The following is a 22,809-nucleotide window of genomic DNA, read 5'->3' on the forward strand; positions in this document are numbered from 1 at the left end:
GGGGGTCTTCACTGTGTTGATTTGACCTCAGTTTCCCCTCTCACAGCCCAAGATGGCTGGCATAGTACTGTGTCTCTTTGCATGACTCTACCAGAGGCAGAAAACAGGACTTCTGTGGCCTGAGTGCCCTTTGTCAAGAGCAGGGACACCCTTCCTGAAGCATCTAGCAGAGTCCCTGACAACCCCTGCCCACACCTGTGCCCTCAGGAGGGATGGAGTTATGCCCCAGGCTTAGGGCTCTTTGAGAGGCAGCTCCCTGGCTCAGCTCACGCTCCCTGAACTACACGCTGTTCGGGGAGGGTGAACTGAGTCAGGGGCTGTGGGATTGGAGGAGGGAGCACAGATAGTCTCGGGTTAGACAGCCAATAGCACCTGCCACAGGGGAGCTGAAAAGAGTAATCGTAAAATTGACAGCAGACGCTTATATAGCGGCCACTGTGTGCCAGGCGCCGTTCTAGATGCTTTCCTTACCCCGAACCCTCCCAACCCCGGGAGACGGGACCCATACAGACTGTTTACAACCAGGGTCCCAAGAGGTTACATGTGCCTAAGCGTCACAGCCAGAAAGTGGGCGAGGCAGGCTTCGCACCCAGGCCCCCACGGGTTCCCTTTCGCCCCGCCCCTCGAAGGCCAATCGAAAAACTAGCTACACCTCCCAGTGGCCCTACTATGTGAGTGCCAGGCCCCGGAGTGCGTGCATCATGGGCAGGCAGCCACTGACAACAGAATTGATCACAGTTAACGTTCCCTGAGTGCTAACTCATCTGCTCCGGGAAGCCACACAATAAGCCCTGCTGGGGAGGTCCTGTAAGCCCATTTCACGCATGGGAATACCGAGGCCCAGAGAAGGAAAGAGATTCGCCCAAGGGACGCGGAGCTGGTAGGCACCCAGCCATTAGACTTGGGTCGGCCTAATTCCAGCTGCGGCTCAGATAAGGTTGCAGGTTCACCGGCTTTCCCTCTCCGAGCCTCAGTTTTCTCATTTATGAAATGGGAAACACAGCAATGCCAATGTCACGGGGCAGGTTGTGAAGAAACAGGACCGTGCGAGAGCCCTCGGCAGAGACAGGCTCAGTCAGCAGAGCTGCGGGTGCGGTTACTCTTCGGTTATCTCGCCTCCTCCCAGCTTCACTGAGAAACTGAGACAGGAGGGGAGGGAGGGGAGGAGGGTCTGTCCAGCCAGGCACCCGTCCCGCCCCACCCCAGCCCACCCGGCCCCGTTTGGCCTTTCACCCCTCCTTTTCTCGCTCCTTCCCAGCCCCCGCTTTGTGACCCTGATCGCCCTGTCTGTCTCTCTCCTACCAGGTAAACAAGGACAACCCTCAAGTGCAGCAGGTACGCCCGAGGCTGGCGCCCTGCCCCTGGTGGGAGTGGGCAGGTGCCCCGTGAGTCACGATTCCTACCTTGTGACAGAAGACAAGCCACAAACAGGATTCTTGCTCCAAGTGAATCTGTTGGGCCCTGAAACCGAAGAGGCTGGCCTGTATTTGGTGTCTGGTTCCCTCTCATTCCCAGACCCGCTTTCTGCCCTCCAAGAAAGGGGCAGCGGGCCGGGGCACAAAGGGGACCGCTTCCCCGACCGCTGCACCCCTGGCCCCGGGGCTCGGACCATGCACCTGCCCTGGAGCCACTCACTGTGGCCCAGGCGACAGAGTGTCCTGGCAGCCCAGGCCTGCGTCACGCCCCCCTCCCCCCCACCGGACTTGCCATGTGGTGGCGAGGCGAGGTGAGGGGATTTCCCAAGCAGGAATTGAGGATGTTGGGCCGAGAGGGGGGTGGTGCCGACCCCAGGGGATCCGCCAACGAGGCCTGAGGTCAGACTGGTTGAGGGACCGCCCCCCCGCCCGCTCCTGGGCTGACCCCGCTTGCCCCGCCACCCAGGACCCCCAATATCAGAGCCTGCGTGCCCACGGCCGGGAGATCCGCAAGCAGCTCATGGTCCTGTACCCCAAGGAGACGGAGCTCGAGGAGGAGTTCTACCTGCGGGCGCTGAGGCTGCCCAACCACACCCACCCAGCAGTGGTGAGCGCGGTGCTGGGGGTGCTGCTGGGGGGGAGGGCGGGGGCCAGCCCGGGACCACCCTCCCCTGACTCCCGCCCTGTCCCTGCAGCCCGTGGGCGACGAGAGCCAGGCCCGAGTGCTCCATGTGGTCGGAGATAAGCCAGGTGGGCCGCCCCCAGGCCCGGGGAGCCCAGGCGGGGTGGGGGGCGGTGTCCCAGGGCCTGGGATGTGCTGGGTGCTCCCTCCTCCGCCTTCCGCCCTCTGTCCCTGTGTGTACGGCGGTCCGGTCCATGCCTGGCTCGCTGTGGTCATTTCTCTTGGGGTTTCCTCCCTGACTCCGGTGTGTGTCTCGCTCTGGCTCTGACTCTGTACCTCCTCCTAATTCTCTCACCTCCTCCTAATGTTCTCTTCCCTTTTCCTTCTTTCCTTTTCCACCTCTGCCTTGCGTCTCTTGTCTCTCTCCATCTCTCCCTTTGCCCCTCCCGCCTCTGCCGCCCTCTCCTTCCCTCCCATTCTCTCTCTCTCTCTCACATCCTCCCTCTGTCCCTGTTCTGTGTCTTCCCCCCCCCCCGCAACTCCACCGCCTCTCATCCGCTTCTCATCCGGCTCCAGCATTCTCCTTCCAACCCCGGGGCCACCTGGAGATTGCAGAGAACCTTGACATCATCCGCCAGAAGTGAGCCCCACCTACCTGCCTGCCCGCACCCCCTCCACCCTCCCCTTCCCGGCAGCCAGGCCTCACACCGCATGAATGTTTGATGCCCCGGTCCCCCGCCTGGCAGCTGGCCTCTGCCCCAGGCCACTCGGGTCCCCCGCTTCCCCCAGCAGCCCCAGCCCCCACACCACCGCCTGTCTGCCCGTCTGTCTCTCAGGCGCCTGTCCCACGTGTCGGGCCACCGCTCCTATTACCTCCGCGGGGCCGGGGCCCTCCTGCAGCATGGCCTGGTCAACTTCACTCTCAACAAGCTTGTCCGCCGGGTACGGGCCAGGATGGGAGGGCTGCCTGGAGGGGGTGACACTGACTCAGAGGGCTCAAGATGGGGAGGAGGGCGTTCCCTGTGCTCCAGCCGTGGTTTCAGAGCTTTACACACATTATGGACACATTTAGTTCTTACAGTAACGTTATGAGATAGGTGCTCTCAGTATTCCCACTTCAGGGATGGGGAACTTAAAGCCTGAAGAGGCTGCCCGCAGTCTCGTGGCTGCTGCTTGGAGCCAGCCCTGGGCCTTGTGCCTATACCCTCACCACCTGTCCGGGTGTAAAGGAGGTGTCAGGAGGCGTTGCTGGAATGGGCAGGGTCGGCGGGGGCTGAAGGCACAGGGTGTTGACTACGGGGTGTTGACCGTGGTCAGGGACCCGGACATTTCCTGAAGGCACTGGGGAGCCACAGAAAGCTTTAGCTACACTTCCCACTGCCCTGCGTGGGATGAAGTGAGAGGAAACCGCGAAGCACCAGCAGGGAGGGCCCGGGCGGCAGGGACCCTGGGGTCTCAGAGCTGGCTCCAGGCCCACTGTTCGGGCCTCCCTCGGTCTCCCCTGAGGCAGAATGGGCTTTGAGGGACTCTGCGTGGCCCGGGTCTAGGGGGGGCCTGGCTGTGCCCTCACCCCGCCCCCTTCCCATTCACAGGGCTTCATTCCGATGACGGTGCCAGACCTCCTCCGAGGAGCTGTGTTTGTGAGTGCCCCCCGCGCCCCGCTGTGTGCCAGGCCCTGTTCCGGGGACCCCAGGCGCGAAGAAGAATGCCCTGTCTCCCCTGCAGAGACGGCCAAGGATGGGGGGCGCATCCCAAGTGCTTCCTGGGGAGGAGTGCTTGCAAAATGGCGGCAAAGGTGATCTGTCCCCTGACCTCCGTGGCTTGGCCTTTCTCCCCAGGAAGGCTGTGGGATGACCCCAAATGCCAACCCATCCCAAATTTACAACATCGACCCCTCCCGCTTTGAAGACCTCAACCTGGCTGGGACAGCAGAAGTGGGGCTTGCTGGTAAGCACCTGCCTGGGGGGCAGCAGCAGGGGTGAGGACACCTCAGAGCAGGAGGGATTGTAGGGGGACAACCAGGAGCCTCCTGGGGGTGACGGCGGCCACCTAAGATGTCTCAGTGACCCCAGGGCCAGCGTGTCCGGTTGCATAGGTTGTTTACCGCACAGCAGTACAGTGAGGATCCAGCCTCATGTCCTGACGTGAGGTTGTGTCCACCAGAGAGGACACCTTTTCTAATTGTCATCAAGGTTTCCTGTGAATGGTGGTGACTCATCCTGTCCCTCTCTCCTCCCAGGCTACTTCATGGACCACTCCGTCGCCTTCNCCGGGCAGAGACAGACACCGGGAAAGAGCCATGGGGACTGTATCGAGTGCACCATTTCACCAAGGTTGGTGTGGCCGGGCCCTGGGGAGGAGGGCCCGCTCCTGTGGCCAGGGGCCTCCTGACTCCCCCGCCCGCTGCACTGCCCCAGGTGGAGATGTTTGGGGTGACGGGCCCTGGGCTGGAGCAGAGCTCCCAGCTGCTGGAGGAGTTCCTGTCCTTGCAGATGGAGATCTTGACGGAGCTGGGCCTGCACTTCCGGTGCGGAGAAGGGTGGGGAGAGGGAGGGGGGACGGGCTGGTGAGGTGCTCCCCCACCTTAAACACCCCCAGTGCCTCCTCTCCCTCTGCCCCTGCGGCCCCGTATTAGGAATACAAGCAGGGTACGTATCTGTCCATCCGTAGCATCCCATGTGGGACCATAGAACCGTGACAGCAGCCTAAGTGGCCCAGGGCGCCTGCCCTTGGGGACCCAGGCTCCCATCCCTAGGTCCCGCCTTATCAGCGCTTCACCCCCGGGGGCTCCTCACCGCCTGGCTCGGTGGGGAGGGGGTGCACCCCTTCCCTTTCAGGCAGAACCTGGCTTCCAGAGAGTCGGGGGGCATGGGCTTATCCTCAGTGACCTGTTACAGATGCAGGTGCTGAGAGTGGCCACATGCCCTCCCTCCTCCCCGCCCTCCTCCCCACCCACTCCTCTCCCACCTTGTCCCCTGCCCCCTGCCTCCCCTCCCTGCCCCGGTTGCCACCTCTGCCTCCTTTTTCACTGCACTTCCCTCTTTCTTGGCCCTCTTCTCTTCCATCGCCCCCATGCCGTCTCCCTCCTCCCCCTCCGGCCTCCACCTCGGCTGCCCCTCTGGCCTCTCGCTGACCTTTGCTGTGACTTTCTCTTCCGCCGTAGCGTCCTGGACATGCCCACCCAGGAACTGGGCCTCCCCGCCTACCGCAAGTTCGATATCGAGGCCTGGATGCCAGGCCGTGGCCGCTTTGGCGAGGTCAGCGAGCCCCCGCCGCGGTGGGGACGTGGGGGACGTGGGGCGGGCCAGGGCCCCCCACAAGTGACCCAATCAGCCCGCCCCGGCCCCACACCCAGGTCACCAGTGCTTCTAACTGCACGGACTTCCAGAGCCGCCGGCTGCACATCATGCTCCAGGAGGAGGCTGGGGAGCTGCACTTCGCCCACACGGTGAGCGCCCGCATCCCCTCACTCAACCTCCCAAGAGCCCCGCTCCCTGGCGGGGGGCGCACCGCTGCCTGCTGGGGCAGGGGAGTCACTGCCTGGGTGCGAGCACGCCTCTCCCCCAGGTGAACGCCACAGCCTGCGCCGTCCCGCGCCTCCTCATCGCCCTCCTGGAGAGCAACCAGCAAGAGGTGAGGGGTGGAAGGATCCTGCGCAGGGAGGCTGAGGCGGGCGGGTGGGCAGCACCCTGAGGCCCCGCTCCTTCCCCAGGACGGCTCGGTCCTCGTGCCCCCTGCCCTGCAGCCCTACCTCGGCACCGATCGGATCACGGCCCCCACCCACGTGCCTCTCCGGTACATCGGCCCCAACCAGCCGCAGAAGCCCAGGCTCCCGGGCCCGTCCGCTTCGAGCTGAGAACTCACCGCCACCTGTCAGCAGGGCCGCGGCCGCCTCCTGGAGCTTGGGGACCCCGGGGACCTGTTTTCCCACCCGGCCCGACATCTGCGTTCCTCACACCGGCTCCGTGCCTGGGCCTCTTTCCTACTTCTTCCTCAGAATCGGCCAGTGACCCTGCTGTCACCGATGGTCCCAACCTGCACCGGAAGGCAGGATGCCTGGGGACTTAAAGGTTGTAGGGACGGGGGAAGAAGAGGAAGAGGCCTTCAAGCCTCCTTCCTTCTTCTTTCCCACAGTACGTCGCAGAAAGTCCCCAATAAATGGTCAGAACCAAGGCCTCTGTGGATCTGTGGGCAGGGGAGACGACCCTGGTGACCTGCAGGGATGCCGGGCAGCTGGTCAGAGGGACTAAACCATCAGGGTCTGTGGCCGCGGGTGTCCAGTCACCCCCAGAGCACACGGAGGGCCACTTGGGGGCCACCGCAGGAACCGGGACAGGGCGAGGCCTCTCCCTCACTCTAGGACAAGGGGCACCTTGCACTGACCTGTTGCAACCTCACCCCTCCACCTCCACTGCTGGGGGTGGTCCGGTAGGCGCACCAACTCCATGAAGGCAGAACTCGCTCTTCCCCTCGCTCTGCCCGTCTGCACATGGAACGGTCTTCCCAGCTCTTCAGGCCACAGCCCTTCCATCACCCTCAACTGCTCTCATGGCCACCTAGGTCAGACCCTGCAGCCCCTCCTCCACACTGTTTCCAGAATCCGCCCTCACTCTCTCCTCCCCGGTCCCTCCCTGGTCCTGTCCACTGGTCTCTCCACCTGGAGAGTCACGGCAGCCTCTCCACCATCTCCCTGCTCCCTGGCCCCCGCACCAGGCCAGAGCCACCCCGTGGACGCTGTGTCCAGTCACGTCCCTCCCCCGCTTGGAGCCCTTGTGTGGCTCTGTCTCAGGGGGAAAACCAGCCGTCACCGTGATCCACAGAGCCCCACCCCCACCCTGATCTGCCCCCTGCCTCCCGCTCCANTAATCTGTATTTTTGAAAGAGAGAATGTGTGAGCGGGGGAGGAACAGAGAGAAGGGAGACACAGAATCCGAAGCAGGCTCCAGGCTCTGAGCTGTCAGCACAGAGCCCGACACAGAGCTGGAACTCATGAACCATGAGATCATGACGTGAGCCGAAGTCAGTGGTTTAACCAGCTGAGCCACCCGGTGCCCCAGTCTGCAGACTCATTCTTGACTCTGACCTTTGCACTGGCGAGTCCCGTCTGATCTCTACTCTTCCCCTGATCTTATGTGATTGCCTCCACTTTACAGCTCAGGCCTCAGCCCACATATCACCCCCTCTGAGAGGACTTCCCTGGGCTGGCCAGAGGAAAAGCCCTAGCACTGTGTGACGCAGGAGTCTATGATGATCATTTCCTCCTTCCTCATACAAGCGTAGTTGAGTATTGTGTCTTCCCCTTCTCAAATGTCGGCTCCAAGAGAACAGGGAAGTTTAAGTTTGCCTGTCTGTTCCTGGGCTTCCTGAGAGGACTGGGCATACAGTAGGTGCTCAATAAAAGCTACTGGACTGAGAGTGCTGGGACATGTGCAGCTCCCAGTGCCAGACACTCTAAATTACCTTATGCGCCTGTTATGTATTTATTCCTCACCTGGCAGGTGGCTGCCCTTCTCACAAAGGATGAAACCAATCCCAGAGAGGTCGGGGCAGTTTCCCCGGGGCTGCACAGCTGGCAGGGGCGGAGCTGGGATTCAGGTGGAACCCAGCCACCCTCTGAGGAAGTAGGTTTAGGACACCCAAATCTCCAGATGAGGAAAAGGCCAAAGAAGGGAAGGAGTTGCCTGAAGTCTATCTGTAAGTGGCTGCCCCTGGCTGGATTCAAACTCAGGTCACCCTCCCAGTGCAGCCTTAAGCTCATCAGGCCACGGCTCTCTAGGGGAAGCACCCTCCTTCTGCGCTGGCGCTCAGCGCCCGTTAGCTGGAGGGGAGCAGGTGAGGGACCTGGGTCTCCATGAATAATTGAGGGTCTCAGGCAGGTGGCTGCCCAGCAGCTGTCACCCCAGCACGGGCGTGGAGGGGGCGGCGGTGATGTCACTTCCTCCCCTGCGGGCCACGGGGACGGGTTATAAGGAGCTGCCACGCTGTCCTGCGCAGCGCCAAGCACCCTGGTCCGGTCGCCCCACCATGCAGAGCCGTGGGACCGCCTCCGTGCTGTGGTTGCTGCCGCTGCCCCTGTTGCTGGCGCTGCTGCTGGGGGCAGGTGAGTGCAGAACCTGGAGAGGGCACCCCTTGCAACCAGCTCAGGGACCAGGGACTGGGGGTGCGGGAATGGTGACCCTGGCAGGTAGGCTGGGGAGGGGACAGGTGAGTACCGGGACGCATCTTGGAGCTGAGATCAGCACCGAGGACAGCGCCCGGGGGGTACGGAGGGGTATCAGCACCCATCTCCTTCCTCCATAGCCACCACTGCTCCCTTGGCGCCAAGACCCTCCAGGGAAGAGGTGAGGAGTGCAGACCCCTTGCCCTGCCTCATCTTCCCCAGACCCTGGCCCTCCCTGACCAGCCTCCATGATCACCTCCCTTCCAAACTTCCAGCTGCTCTCATTCCTCCCATCAGCCCTACCCTCAACTTCCCCTCTGACCCTTCACCCCCAGCTGACCCGCTGTCTGGCAGAGGTGGTCACAGAAGTGCTGACGCTGGGCCAGGCCCAGAGAAGCCCCTGCACAGCTCTCTTCCACAGAGGTGAGGGGGCCCAGGCCCCGGTTCCCCTTAGGAGCCCCCACCCCATGCAGGGTTCTGGCCAGGGCTGCCTGGAGGAAGGGTTGTCTCATCCTAGGGCCCCCTTGCCTGGGCTGGCACGGCACGCCCAGTGTCCTGTCTGGCTTTCAGCCCCGCCCTGGGGGGGAGGGCATTCCTGCCAAGGTACGGGATGGGGGCAGAGAACATCCCCCAGACCCGAGCCTCCTCTCCCTGTTTTTGGGCAGCCCCCACCATGGGACCGTGGGCAGGGCCCCAGAACTCCTCCAGGTCTATCTCCCGATTTTGCTGCACATCCTCTCTCTTCCCACCAGAGATGTGTGAGACAGAGCCCTATGGCTGTGTGTCCACCAAAGAGAAGGGCCTACTGCTTGGGGATTTCAAGCAGCAGGAGGCTGGGAAGATGAGGGCCAGCCAGGAAGTGAGGGATGAGGAAGAGGAGGCAGCGGAGAGGGCCCACAAGGCTGAGGGGCGGGAGCAGACCCTCCGCGAGCAGCTCCACAGCCGGCTCCGCCAGAAGGAGGAGGAAGAGGAGGAGGAGGAAGAGGAGGAGGAGAAGAGGAAGAAGAGGGGGCCCGTGGAATCCTTCGAAGGCCTGTGGAAGCGGCGCCTAGAGGGTGGAGGGGGCCCCCACAAGCGAGTGGCTGAGCAAGCCAGTGACGAGGAGACAGCCCAGTTTGAGGCCGAGGAGAAGGGGGTGCAGGTGCTGGGCGGGGGCCGCCATCTGTGGCAGGGGGCCGAGGCAGGCGGAGGGGAGAGGCGCCAGGACTCGCCGCGCCACCACCGCCTCCACCAGCCAGAAGCCGAGTCCAAGCAGGAGGAGAAGGAAGAGGCTTCGGAGAGGGAGGTGAGTGGAGGAGGCGGTGGGCAAGTGGGGCAGGCCAAACGGCCAGTGGAGTCAACGACCAAACGGGTACCCGTGTTGGGCCCTAAACAGCCGATATCCACCACACGTGGACCATAGTGACCAGAATCAACACCAGGACTAGGTAGCGACGTCCAGGCAAGGCCCCTGCTTGACCAAGATGGCTTCCACGCCGAGGGGACAGTAACCAAGATGGCCACCAGTCGAGTTAGCCGCCACTGTAGTCTGTGATGCACAGTCGGGCCACATGAGGAGTGGTTGCTGTGCTTGGTTCACTGAACTACAGATGGGACACCACTGCTGAGCCGTGGAAAGAAAGCTGTCCCCATGAGTGGAGGCAGTAGCCTCGACAGCCAGCACCTCACAAATGGCTCAGGGCACCTTCCCTGGGCACCTTTACCAGTCCTATCTGCGCTTCTTGGCCATGACTGGTCACCTCGGCCAGTCTAACTCTTGCACTGTGGTCGCCGTCGCAGTCCATGGTGACCAGATGACCACTGCCGGCTGCCGTCATGCAAACGTACATGGCCCACATTTACGGGTGACCACGGGGGTGGCCTGCCCTTGAAGGGGGGTGTGCTGAGCCACCCATTTCTGATCCCACCAGGAGCACGACCTGGAGCGACTGGAGCACGTGAGAGAGGAGCTAAAGAAGGCGACGGAGATTCTGGGGGAGGAGATCGGGAGGGAGGGATGACCCCCACCTCCTGTCCTCTTTCCTGATACACCGTATGGCTTAGGACTGTTGACCCCCCTAAAGCTCACCTAACACCCCACTCCATTCCCCAGACTTCAGGAACGGGGGGACGGGTGGGCCACACAACCAAGCCCAAGGGGCCAAGTCTGAGCTGGGTAGACGGGCTGGGCTCCAGCTGGTTCAGGAAAGACCTGGCCACCCACTGCAACCCTGCCGAGTGAATAAAGCGCAAAGAAAACCAGGCTCGTGTGGCACTTGATTTGGGGCTGGGATTTTATTAAATTGGAAATCCTATTCACAATGAGGTCAGACAGGGTCATCAGGGAGACGTTTTGAGGCTGGGGTGGGAGGTGGCCGGTTTTGGCTCCGGCCACTGTGGACCACGATGTCGTCGTATTCATCCTGGGGGCAGAGGAGGGGGCAGGCATGGGCCCAGGTGGCTGGCACCCTGCCCGCTGTCCAGCTCCTTCCCCCCACCCCGACAACCGGGTCTTGTCTCAAAGCCCAAGCTCGCCCACTCATCCTTCAATTTCCCTGCTCTTTGTTTTTTCCAACCACCACATTCAAGGTCACCTGCGTTCTCCCCTGACCACTGCCTGGGCTCCAGCCTCAATGTTTCGCCACAGCCACTGGGGTCTCCCTCCTTCACCCCCTCCGTCTGCCTCTACCCGGATTCCTCACCCCCTCAGCCACTCAACATCATCCCCTGCCCCAAGTGGGGTCTCCGCCGCCTGGGTTCTCCAACACAATGTCCTCACCACTGGCTGCGGTCTTTCCCCACTGCTGCCAGTGTTGGACTCAGTGCTGCCCAAGGTCAGCTTCCCAGAGCCTCAGTTCTCCGACTCTTGCTCTGTAAAGCTGCTCGGCTACGACTGCCAACCAGCCCCATTACCGGTCATTACGACCGACTTCTTTTCTCGAACTCTGCCTGAGCTCTACCTCTGCCATTGCGTTTGGTTCTCAACCACGACCCGCGCGCTCCCCGCCACCCCTGCCCAGGTCCTCCGGGACCGCTGCCCGACACAGCCACCTGAGGTCAGTCTCCATGTGCTGCCTCATGTCTCTCCTCTCTCTTCCCAGCTGCCCGTTTACCCCGACCCCCCGGCTGGGCTGCCCGGTTTTTCCTCCTGACTCACGCCCTCATCCCCGCTGTCACTGTCGCTACTGCTGCTGCAGGGGCCGGGTCTGTCGTCCTCGTCCTCAGGGGCTCCATGCGCACGGAGAAGACGGGCGAGGATGGGGTTGGGCCGGAGAGTGGCACTGCCCAGTGGGGTGCGGCCACCGTACATGCGGGCGGCAGGGTCGGCACCAGCCATCAGGAGAAGCTCCAGCACGTCGGCTGCTTGGGCCTCCACTGCCAAGTGCAGGGGGCTCCGGCCACACGTGGGCTCCTGCGAGGCGCACCAGGGAGGTCAAGGAGGCCCCACCCCGCTCTGGGGGCCCAGCCTCCCTGCCACACTTGCCCCCCAGGGCGGCTCACCGGTTTGTTGAGGTCGGCTCCAGCCTCGCGGAGCAGCCGGACCATCTCTGCATCTTTGTGGATGACGGCCACGTGAAGGGGGGTGTGGCCTGTGGATAGAGTGACAGGTGTCGGACGATGGGGGAAAGGGACCTGGGCCCCAAATGCCAAGGCCCTAGGGCAGGGCTCCGGGGCCTGAGGGGACCAAGTTTAGGGTACCGCTCCTGACTTCCTGGGCACATCAAAGAGGCATCTGCAGCCCAAATGCCTAAGTCTCGGTGGTCTGGAACTTGCTTGTGGCATGTCTGGGGCTTAGGGGTGAAGAGCCTGGGGGCTTGGGACAGGAGGCCTGGATCCTGGGAAAAGGAGACCCAGTCGCTGGTCTTTACTTCCCAAAGGGCCTGGACCCCAAATTCCTGGGTCCGGAGTAGGTGAAGGGCCTTGCGACCTTGGAGGGCGGAGGGGGCCCCTGGACACGGGGTTCTGGGTGACCTCAGTCCCTGTGTGGAAGGGGCTTGGTCCAGGGAGTCAGGCTTAGAGGTGGGGGAGCTGAGACTCAGACGCCTTTCTTCTCATGAGGCCTGGCTCGGGGCTGTACAACCTTGAACCCAGTGTCAATCTCTGGGAACCTGGGCCTTGAGTTCCCTCGTCCTGGGTGGGCTAGAACTTGTGGTGGGTGGGAGGGGGTGAGCTGTGCCTTCCAGCTGGGGAAGCTGGGCCCAAAAACTGGACCTTAGTAGCCCCAGGCCTGTGGGTGAAGGTCTGGGTCCCAAGAGGTCTGGGTTCTGAGCCCCACGTGACCAATTCTCAGGAACCTGGGGCTCGAGTGGGGGCCCTTCCCAATGCCTGGGTTCCTGAAGCCTCACTATTGTTCCCCAAGGGGCCGGGTCTTGAGTCAGGAGAACTGAGCCCAGGGCCAGATAGTCTCGCTCCACCTGGGAGCCCGAGCCCTGCCCGGTGCCCGAGAACCCTCACCCTCATAGTTTTCAGCCTCCAGCTGCACCTTCCAATCCTCCTCGCTCTCGTCATCTTCCTTCTCCGGGTCGGGGTCGGGGTCCAAGGCGACAGGCAGGCGGTCGGTGTCGGAGGTGCGGTCAGAGGCCTGGGCGAGGTAGGTGTTGGGGGCTCCCCTGGCGCACCGGGGACGGGGCTGGAGAAGCACGCGGGCGCAGGCGTGCGCCCTCATGCGGCAGGCCAGGTGCAGTGCCGTGTGGCCCCCACGCTCCGCCACATGCAAGCCGGCGCCCGCTGCGTACAGCTTCTCCACTGTGGAGGCCTCCCCCAGGATGGCCGCCAGGTGAAGGGCTGTCTGCGGGAACAGAGGGCAGGGATTAGGGGGTGCACGGGAGAACCCAGTCCCAATCCCAAAACTGTCCCTGGCTCACCTGACCCAGATCATTCTGCAGGTCCAGGTACTCAGTGCCAGCTGCAAAGCCTAGGAGGAAATCCAGGAAGGGCTCGTGCTGATGAATCACTGCCAAGTGCAGTGCCCTGAAAACAAAGACAGGGAACAGAGCACAGAAGTCAGGTACCCCTGTATTCCCTCATTCACCAGACACGGAGCACCTGCTACTTGGGTGAGGCCCTGTGACCACAGTTCTGGAACGGACTGTCAGGAATCTAGAAGGGTCAGGTCAGTTCAGTCAGCAAATGTGTTTCATCGGTGGGTTTTTTAAAATTATTTTAAGTTTAGGGGTGTTGGGGTGGCTCAGTCGGTTAAGCGTCCAACTTCGGCTCAGGTCATGATCTCCCGGTTCGTGAGTTCAGGCCCCACATTGGGCTCTGGGCTGACAGCTCAGAGCCTGCGGCCTGCTTCAGAGTCTGTCTCCCTCNAATTATTTTAAGTTTACTTATTTATTCTGAAAGTGCAAGTGGGGGAGGGGCAACAAGGGGGGAGAAAGAGAATCCCAAGCAAGCTTCTGCACTGTGAGTGTGGAGCCCGACGCGGGGCTTGAACCCTCGAACCACGAGATCATGACCTGAGCCGAAGTCGGACGCTTAACTGACCGAGCCACCCAGGCGCCCCTAATCAGTGTGTACTACGTAGGGCTTCTACTTCCTCCCAAGATGAAATAACAGGGACCAGATTTCCCTCCCACCTGAATCAACCAAAAAAAAAAATCTGACAAACAACAGTATAGGAATCAACAGTTTTCCAGACACTGGTCCTCGTACAATGAATGACCGTGATCCCTAAGAGGAAACAAAATGAGGTGAGCCCTTCAACTGATCGCCAAGTTGACTGTTTTGAGAGTAGACACAGCACAGAGAGGGGCCTGGCAGATTGCACGTGAGGCCAGAAGGAGTGGAGTCTGGGAAAAGTAGGCAGCTGGCGCCACAGGGCAGAGAACCCCAGAGGAGAGAGCTGATAGGGAGACGCTGGAGGGTCTACAAAGGGGCCACTCAGTATTTAGGAGAACACTGATTAATGCAGGGGTGTGAAAAAACCATCCAAAAAGATTTGGGAAACAAGCCCATTGCTCACAGGAGGCCAGGAATACTGCCTGTACCCACCAGTCAGACTAGCAAAAACCAAAGGACATTGGGTAGAATACTCTGGAAGGTCTTACCTCAGTAGTGGGGAATACTAAGCCCTAGATGGGCACTGCTCAGGACCCACCCAGCAAATCATAAAAGCAAACATCCAAAGGACCCATCTGTTTCCAAGTAGTTGTTTATTTGTTTTTTTAAAGCTTACTTACTTTTACTTTTTAAAGCTTATTTACTTTTGAGAGAGAGAGAGAGACACAACGCGAGCAAGGAAGGGGCACAGAAAGAGAGGGAGGCACAGAATCTGAAGCAGCTTCAGGCTCCAAGCTGTCAGCACAGAGCCCAATGTGGGGCTCGAACTCACGAACCCTGAGATCATGACCTGAGTCGAAGTTGGACACTCAACCAAGCCACCCAGATACCCCGAACTCCTTACAAGTAGTTTAACTGCATCCCAAAATAACACTCCAGAATATTTATAGGAATCCACAACTAGCCGGCCTAACAAGGTAAAATTCACATTTGGCATCTAATCAAAGATTATCAGGTAGGCAAATAAGCAGGAAAACAGCAAACTTCGAAGACTTCACAACAAGAACTATTTGTGATGAAACACAAAGAGAACGTTTTAAAATGAAAAGAGGGGCGCCTGGGTGGCTCAGTCGGTTAAGCGTCCAACTTTCGCTTAGGTCATGATCTCACAGTTCGTAGGTTCAAGCCCCGCGTCAGGCTCTATGCTGACAGCCAGCTCAGAGCCTGGAGCCTGTTTCCAATTCTGTGTCTCCCTCTCTCTCTGACCCTCCCCTGCTCACGCTGTCTCTCTCTCTCCTAGAAATAAATAAAACATAAAAAAAAAAAATTTTTTTTAATGAAAAGAACAGGGGTGCCTGGGTAGCTCAGCTGGTTGAGCGGCCAACTTCAGTTCAAGTCATGATCTCACAGTTCCTGGGTTCAAGCTCGACATCAGGCTCTGGGCTGACAGCCTAGAGCCTGGAGCCTGCTTTGGATTCTGTGTCTCCTCTCTCTGACCGTCCCCCCCACACACTGTCTCTCTCTCTCAAAAATAAATAAACATTAAAAAATTAAAAAATTAAATAAAATGAAGAGAACAACAGTGAGCAATGGGACAAGTTTAAGTGGCCTAATAACGTTTGAAACTTAAGTCCTAAACAAGGTGGGGGATAGAAAAATGTCTAGAAAATTTTCCAAATTTAATGAAAACTATGAACCCCCAGATCCAAGAAGTTCAATCATTCCCAAGAACAAGAAATATTAATAAAAAAAAACTATACCAAGGGCCAACATAAAAGTCCTGTTCAAAACCAATGATGAAAACAAAAATCTTACAAGCAGCCAGAGAAAAAGATAAAGTCCATAAAAATGAAAATAAGGCAAGGGAACACAATGGAATATCTGTCAAGTATTCAAAGGCAGTCAACCCAGAATTCTTTAACCCAGCAAAAACATCTTTGAAAACCAAAGACAAAATAATAAAGCCGAGAAAACTCCTCATCAGCAGGCCCATATCGCCAAAGCAACCTTAAAGGAAATCTGCAAGCAAAAGGAAAATGACATCAAACCACAATACAAACTTCTACAAAAGAATAATGAAAACTGAAAATAGTAACTATGTGGGTAAATACGGAAGATTTTTTTTTTCTTGTTATGTAAGTCTCCTTAGAAGGTAATTTGGAAAAACAGTTGACTGTTAAAACAAAAATACTAACAATGCAGGGGGAGTTTATAACACACCTGTAAGTAGACGTATGGCAACGATAACATATAAAGCCAGGAGGGGATAAATGGAAATACACTCTTCTAAAGTTCTTTTATCTTTTACTCTTTGTGAAATGACCTATAAGCCAAAAAGAGCAGAGGTCAGCAAACCTTTTCTATAAAGGGCCAGTTACAGATTTTAGGCTTTGTGGATCTTACAGTTGTCTCTTTTTCCCTACTCAGCTCTGCGCTTGCAATACAAAAGCAGCCACTGGCAGTATATAAAGAGCCCGCATGGTTGTATTCCAACAGATCTTTCTTTGTGGAGTCTGAAATGTGAATTTCATGTAACTTTCACTTGCCACAAAATATTATTCTCCTCTTCTGACTTTTTTTCAACCATTCAAAATGTAAAAACCATTGTTAGCTCACAGACCTACCAAAGCAGATGGCTGGCCAGATTTTGCCCGGAGGCCACAGTTTGCCAACCATTTAAATAACAGAACAAAGAAAAAGTTATTAAAGCAAGAGCGCTGGGCTGGCTCAGTGGGTAGAGCGTGTGACCCTTAGGTTGTGAGTTTGAGCCCCACGTTGGGTGTAGAGATTACTTAAAATTTTTAGTCGGTTAAGCTCCGACTTTGGCTTGGGTCATGATCTCAGGGCTTTTGACTTCGAGCCCCGTGTTGGGCTGTGTGCTGACAGCTCAGAGCCTGGAGCCTGCTTCGGATTCTGTATTTCCCTCTCTCTCTGGCCCCCCTCCTGCTGGAGCTCTGTCTCTCTCTCTCAAAAATTAATAAGCATTAAAAATTTTTTAAAAAGAGAGTACACTGCACCCAACAGAATATCCATTCTTTTCAAGTGCACACATGATGTTCTCCACCATAAAACATTTCTCAACAAACTTACGAGGATTCAAGTCACATGAAGTATGTTCTCAGTCTACAATGGAATTAAATTGAAAATCAATTTAAAAAGCGGGGGGCAGCTGGCTGGCTCAGTCAGAAGAGCATGCGAGTCCTGATCCTGGGGTCATGAGTTCGAGCCCCACATGGGGTGTAGAGATTACTTAAATAAATAAAACCTTTTTAAAAATCAATTTAAAAATGTACATTTGGAAGATGTTCCAAATATCTGGACACCAAATAACATACTTCTAAATAATCCACTGGCCAAGGAAGAAATCAAAAGAGAAATTAGAAAGTATATTGAATTAAATGAAAATGAAAACACAATATATCAGAATTTATGAGAGACTGCGACAGCAGGACTATGGGAAATTTGTTGCATGAAACACCTATATTAGAAAAGGAAGGTCTCAAATGAATGGTCTCAGCTGCCACCTTAGGAAACTAAAAAAAGAAAAAAAAATTAAACCCAAAGTAAGCAGAAGAAGGGCAATAATGAAAGTCAGAGCAGAGATCAATGAAATAGAAAGCAAAAATCCAATAAAGAAAATTAATGAAACCTAAGCTGGTTCTTTGAAAAGATCACTATTTCCTGAGTGTGTCTCACGGGTCAAGCACTGTTCGGTCACTGAAGTTAGAACAGTGGACACAAATAACAAAAAACACAGTACCATCCCTCGCTCTGGCCTTGACGATGGGCCTTCCACCTGGAGTGCTCTCCCCGAGATAATCCACCGGTCTCACTTTCCTGCTTTATTTTTTCCTCAAAGACCTTACGATTTTCAGACATACCATTTTCCTGCCTTTCTTTTATATTGTTTTTCATTTTCTGTCTTTCTTCCTTTCCGCTTCTCGCTCTTTCTCACTTTGTGCCTTTCTTTCCTTCTCAGACCCTATCTTTCCCTCTTTCTCCTTTTTTTCCCCTCTCCCACTTCCTTCCTGGCTTTCTGTCAGTCTGTCCTTCTGTCTATCAATATACCCGCCCTTAGAATGTACACTCCACAAGGGTTTAAGTTTTTGTCTGTTTGCTTACTGTTTTATCACAGCACCTAAAACAGGCCCTGGAAGGTGGCAGTGTTAAATAAATACTTAACACATGAAAACCTGCTATAATGGAGCTTACGTTTTCTCTTTGAATGTAAGATTTTGAGATCAGTGCTCAGAAGGCAGAATCTTAGAGGCAAGGCCAAGCATTAATTTTGGAAATCTAAGTCCCAGGCTCATAAAGCAGGAGTTAAGGATCAAAGATCGTATTTGGAGGTAGGAGGTCAGGAGGGGACTGTCTGAACAGTTCTAACAAAGGTCTCAGGACTAGGGTCAGGAAGAGCAACAGAGTTTGGGGATCAATGGATAGGGGTGTGGAGCGCTCTCTGAACCAGAGTTCAAGAAAGGAAGATCAGAAATTAAAGGGCTAAGATCAAAATTGGATAGGAAATTGCTTTTACTAAAGGTTAAGACTTGGGGGTTAGAGACCAGAAAGTCAAGCATCACAAGTCAGATTTAGGAGTGAAAGGTTAGAAAGCCGGGTTCTGAGACTGATCGGGAATCAGACGTCGGATCCTAGGGCCCGGTTTGGTAGCCTAAGGTTCACTCACGTGTCTCCATCCTCAGTGACGTAGCCAAAGACGAGGGGCGCCCACGACAGACCCGGGCCCAGCTCGGCGCCCAGCCCCGGTCCTCCGGGGGCTGCTGCGTCCGGACCCAGAGAGCCCAGGCCACTGTCGCACCATTCGTCGGCCTCCGCAACTTTCCCCAAGCATGCGACCCCTGCCATGGCCCCCGACGCCTCAGGGGCCCCAGCGGCCGCCCGCCAGTAGCTAGGCTCTGCCTGAAGTCCTGGCGCTTCCGCCCTGCGGGGAATTCCCCAACACTCCCCCTGACTTATCCAATCAGAATGAGGCGAAGAGTACACGCCCCGCCCCCTTACTACACCGTGACCAATCAGAGTATTCAGATGGACTGCGACTCCCTACCCATTCCCACATTTTCCGGGCGCCCTTTACCAACATGGCTGCCGGCGGAGCAGCATGGGACTCGTAGTCCTCCCGTCGCAAGTCTTCCTAACCTAAGAGAGCCGCGCCCCGGACATTGTGTGAAGGCCTGTGTGCCTCCGCGATGGTTGCTGGGAGTTGTAGTTCTCTGCCTGGTCTCTGCCCCTTCTGTTTCCGGTGCCGTCACGGGACAGAGCAGTCGGTGACAGCCCCGAGGGCCCCCGCCCGGCGCCCATGGCCGAGCCGGACCGTGAGTCGGGGGCCCCGGTGGGAGGGTCGGGCCGCGCCGGGGCCTGGCTGAGGGCTGCAGGCCCCGGGGCCCGAGGACCGGCATGGTGGGGCTGGAGGTTGGGGCTGCATGGCGGAGAGTGGGATTCGGGGGGACGGGAGGTCGTTGCTAAGTGATCCATCCTGCCAGGTTGTTGGGTTTCTGGGTCGCGAGATTTTAAGGGTCCGTTTGCCACGTCCCCCAAGTTACTAACGATCGCGCGTTTCTCGCACCTTGGTTGCTGAGGACCCTCGTTGCTAAGGACTTAGATTGTCGCGGACCCGGTTGCTAAGGGTACCTGGTTGTTAGGGGGAACTGTAGGATGCTAAGGGACCCCTGGTGTCCCCTCCTATCTCTTCCTTCTAGTTCCTGTGTCACCCCCTAAACATATCATCCCCACTGCACCTCCCTTTCTAAAGTCGTCTCTAGTCAGAGTATCTCTTCTTATCTCCTGTCTTCCTTTTTAAACTTCCCTCTGTAAATTTATCCCTCCCTGGGCTCGCGCGCGCTCACACACACTCACTATTTCCTTCCTCACTTCTAAGTCCTCATCTACGCCCTGAATGCTTTACTTTCTCCTCTCTCTCCTAAACCTTCCTGCCCCGCTCTCTTTGTCCCTCATTAATCACCTCTCCTGTTTGTCCTGTCCACTGTAATATCTGCTTCCCCCCACCCATCCCTCCCCACCTCTACTCCATTTTTTCCCCCACCTCCCACCCCAGTATAATTAGGTTGGTGGGTCTTCTTGTCCCCTGCCCTTCTGCTTTGAAGCCCTTCCTTCCCCCCTTAACCATGCCCCCCACTGTAACCACGTCTGCTCCGCCTCCTCCCCAGCCTCTGACCCTCTGGAGACCCAGGCAGGGAAGGTGCTGGAGGCTCAGGTGAGATTTGGGGAAGGGTGGAGGGAAGGAGAGAGATGGACTTGTTCCCACACCCCACACTGGGGGGAGGTGGCAGAGGGGAGACAGTCACCCCAGGGCCCTCAGCTCACTGCCCCACTGTCCCTTGCCCCCCCCCCCCGCAACTCCTGCTCAGCCTCCTAGGGAATGGTGGATTCTGGCAATTGTCGGAGCGAGGCGTGCAACCTTAACTGCAGGCCTGCCCTCCCAACCTTTTCTCCTTCCTTGCCCCCTGCCCCGTCCTTTCTGGACCTCATTTATGCTGCGCACGGAAGACACAGGTGTCCAGTTTGATCCCTGAACTCAGATCGCATGGACAAGTGACTAGAAAACGCCCTCCAGGGGGGATTCTAAAAGTAGCTCGAGGCAGAGTAAACCTTGTGGGGCCCCAGGGAGTCCCGCCAGCCCCTTCCCTGGAGGAGCCCGTAGGCTGCGCCAGGCGTCAGACCGGGATACAGACACATCACAGTTAGCGGAGAGTGACTTCGAATTTTCTTAGGCAGTGAGCAATGGCACTCCACGCAGAGGGCACAGCTTGCGCAAAGACCGGGGGCCGCGAAGGGTGTGATGTGGTCAGCAGTCAGGTGCCTGGGGGTGCTTAGCTAATTATATTCGAGGTTAGCATTTATTGAGTACTTATTCCAGCCAGAGTACTTACTGAATACTCTGCTCAGGGCTCTGTGAACATCATCTCATTTCGTCTTCCCAGAATCCCTGTGGGGGAGCAAGGCCCACGGTGGCCATTTTACAGATGCGGCAGAGCTGTTAAGTGACTCATCCTCTGTCCCCCCGGCTAGAAGAGCAGGGACTGCTTTGGATCCCACAGTACCGGGCACGTTGCCTTCCAGACACTTCAGGGAGATGGAGACAGGCCACCTCCCAGAGACTTGAAGGCCCCCCCGAGCGCCTCCAGCTCCCCCTTAGGCCAAGTTGCTCCCACATGCTGGGCGGGGCCCCCCAGCCCTTCCACAGAGCCTCACTGTCCGCCGCCTGAAAAGATGCCAAGCCACCCACAGACGCGAGATCGCTGTTCAGATGTAGGGCAGGCCCGAAGCTGTGAGGCCTAAAGCACCTGACAGATGCGGGCCAGGGCCACGCCGAGGGGGTGAAGGCTTCCTGCCAGGCCCGGGCTTCTCCCCCGCCTGGCTCCCGGGGCCCAACCGCTGCCACAGAAAAAAGGTTTCATGTTCCAGAGGGATCCTCGGTCCCAGAAAGAGAGATTCGGGGACGTAAATTGCAGCATTGTCTGTGACCGGGCAAAACTGGAAACAGCCCAAACGGCTGTCAGCAGACGGGCTCAATGAAGCATAGCTCGTCCTCACAATGCGACACTATGTAGCTTGCTTAAGGAAGGGGCTGGGTCTGTAGTATATTGTTCCGCGGAAACCGCGAGGTGCAGCGTCGTACTATGGTAGGCCCCGTTTCTGGAGAAATAAATGAGTTTTCTATGCAGAGAGAAAAATCTAGAGCGATTGCCATTCTCCTGTTCATAGTGGTTACATTGACCCGGGCTGGGCGAGGGAACTCAGGCAAGCGCCTCAAGTCATGCATTGTCTAATGGCCAGAGTTTTTGCAAAGCTTGTCTTAGAAAGCAATTTTTTAAAAAAAATGTAAATACGTTTGGAAGGGCAGTTCCGATTCAAAAAGGCTTGGGACCAGAGCCGAGAAAGATGGGGGAGGGGGTTGCCAGAGGGGTTTTAAGCAGGAGAGTGAGTTGGTCAGAACCGGGGTTTTGCGAGGTCCATTGCAGGACCCAGCCGTGGTGTAGCGCGTGGCAGGTATCCACTCGTTCAGTGGTGGATGGTTCTGGAGCAACTGCTGGGGGCCAGACCCTGTTGTTGGTGCTGGCATCCAGCGGTGAACACCAAAGGCCCCCGCCATCTTGGAGCTGACATCATGCTGGACTCCATACATGTTGGTGGTCGGATAGTTAGACTGGAGAAGCCAGCAAGAGGGGCTCTTGGAGCCGAGGAGGGGGTGAGCTGACACAGTCAGACCATCGCCCCCAGGGCAGCAGAGTAGATTGGAGGTGGAGGCTGAGGCAGGGAGCTTAGGGAGGAGGCCAGGACAGGGTCCCCAGAGGGAGAACAGGCTGGACCCAGGTGGAGCCCTGGGCTGGGAATGCATCATGCCAGGAGGGCAGGAGGAGGAGACAAAAATTAGGGGACAGAAGCCACACTGAGATGGGACGTAACGTAGGAGGAAGAACAGGTTTGGGGGGGGGGCGAGGCCAGTTTGGAACACGGTGGGAAAGAGAGGCCAGGGGTCACTTGGGGGGAGGCATCCGGGAGACTGTGGGAACCCCGTATCTGGGAACAGAGGGGTAGCACTATCAATGCCTGGGCCAAGGCCATGGCAGCTCGCCCAGGAAAGGTGGAGAGAGGAAGGCCCGGGACAGAGTCTCAGCCCTGCTGTCCGGGAGCCTGACTGAGGGGAGGCGTATATAATGAGACGGAGGGGTCGGAGAGGTGGTGGCCGGGGCTCCCAGCAGGAGCGTCCAGGGCCCCAGGGTGAGGACCGAGGCGTTTCCACCGGCATCAGTCACAGGAGTGACTTGGGTGAGGAGGGCCGCAGGGGTGCAGGGAAGGGCGCCAGGCCTACGTTGCAGGGGACGGGCGGGGCTGCAGGGCGAGGACATGAGACATCAGGGAGTAGTCGGTGCTCCCTGAGCACTCACCCCACCGGCTGCTGCTGGGAGCACCCCTCACCGGTTAACCCATTCCTCTCAGAGAGCCCCCGGAGGCACTGCCCTCTGGGCTCTATTCCAAGATGAGGAGCATCAGGCTCAGAACAGCAGGGACAGTACAGGACACTGTGCCCCTCGGGAGCAGCAGGGCTCCAACGGGGGCAGCCCGGCCCCGAGCCTGCCCCCTGGCCCCCCGCC

The 22,809-nt window shown here is 57.7% G+C and overlaps 4 protein-coding genes across 4 annotated transcripts in view; 3 read left to right on the plus strand and 1 right to left on the minus strand.

Moving 5' to 3' along the window:
• SARS2 (seryl-tRNA synthetase 2, mitochondrial) overlaps positions 1-6,209 on the plus strand; it is a 9,451-nt gene extending 3,242 nt beyond the window's left edge. The window contains 14 exon segments of the mRNA XM_077773670.1: positions 1,305-1,335; positions 1,882-2,022; positions 2,111-2,165; positions 2,614-2,677; positions 2,874-2,979; positions 3,630-3,677; positions 3,876-3,984; positions 4,277-4,303; positions 4,306-4,370; positions 4,455-4,564; positions 5,201-5,294; positions 5,393-5,485; positions 5,605-5,670; positions 5,750-6,209. Coding sequence (XP_077629796.1) covers positions 1,305-1,335; positions 1,882-2,022; positions 2,111-2,165; positions 2,614-2,677; positions 2,874-2,979; positions 3,630-3,677; positions 3,876-3,984; positions 4,277-4,303; positions 4,306-4,370; positions 4,455-4,564; positions 5,201-5,294; positions 5,393-5,485; positions 5,605-5,670; positions 5,750-5,893 — 1,153 coding nt within the window. The 3' untranslated portion in view covers positions 5,894-6,209.
• A 1,314-nt stretch (positions 6,210-7,523) lies between these two features.
• CCER2 (coiled-coil glutamate rich protein 2) lies at positions 7,524-10,407 on the plus strand. Its single transcript, XM_077773893.1, has 5 exons — positions 7,524-8,137; positions 8,338-8,378; positions 8,533-8,620; positions 8,950-9,482; positions 10,108-10,407. The coding sequence occupies exons 1-5, from the start codon at positions 7,966-7,968 to the stop codon at positions 10,195-10,197; spliced, it is 924 nt and encodes a 307-aa protein (XP_077630019.1). The 5' UTR covers positions 7,524-7,965; the 3' UTR covers positions 10,198-10,407.
• A 45-nt stretch (positions 10,408-10,452) lies between these two features.
• NFKBIB (NFKB inhibitor beta) lies at positions 10,453-18,623 on the minus strand. Its single transcript, XM_077773923.1, has 6 exons — positions 18,363-18,623; positions 13,042-13,147; positions 12,632-12,965; positions 11,678-11,766; positions 11,334-11,588; positions 10,453-10,599 (listed from the first exon to the last, which is right to left on the minus strand). Exons 1-6 carry the CDS (start codon positions 18,539-18,541, stop codon positions 10,504-10,506), a joined length of 1,059 nt encoding a protein of 352 aa, XP_077630049.1. The 5' UTR covers positions 18,542-18,623; the 3' UTR covers positions 10,453-10,503.
• Positions 18,624-18,911: 288 nt separating this feature from the next.
• The window catches only part of SIRT2 (sirtuin 2), a 16,992-nt gene continuing 13,094 nt past the window's right edge, over positions 18,912-22,809 (plus strand). Inside the window, exons 1-2 of the mRNA XM_077773924.1 lie at positions 18,912-19,008; positions 19,861-19,907. Coding sequence (XP_077630050.1) covers positions 18,993-19,008; positions 19,861-19,907 — 63 coding nt within the window. The 5' untranslated portion in view covers positions 18,912-18,992. The remainder of the gene's footprint in view (positions 19,009-19,860; positions 19,908-22,809) is intronic.

The sequence above is a fragment of the Crocuta crocuta genome, unplaced genomic scaffold (genome assembly GCF_008692635.1).
Source record: "Crocuta crocuta isolate KB4526 unplaced genomic scaffold, BGI_CrCroc_1.0 scaffold267, whole genome shotgun sequence".
In the NCBI taxonomy this organism is placed as follows: Eukaryota; Metazoa; Chordata; class Mammalia; order Carnivora; family Hyaenidae; genus Crocuta; species Crocuta crocuta.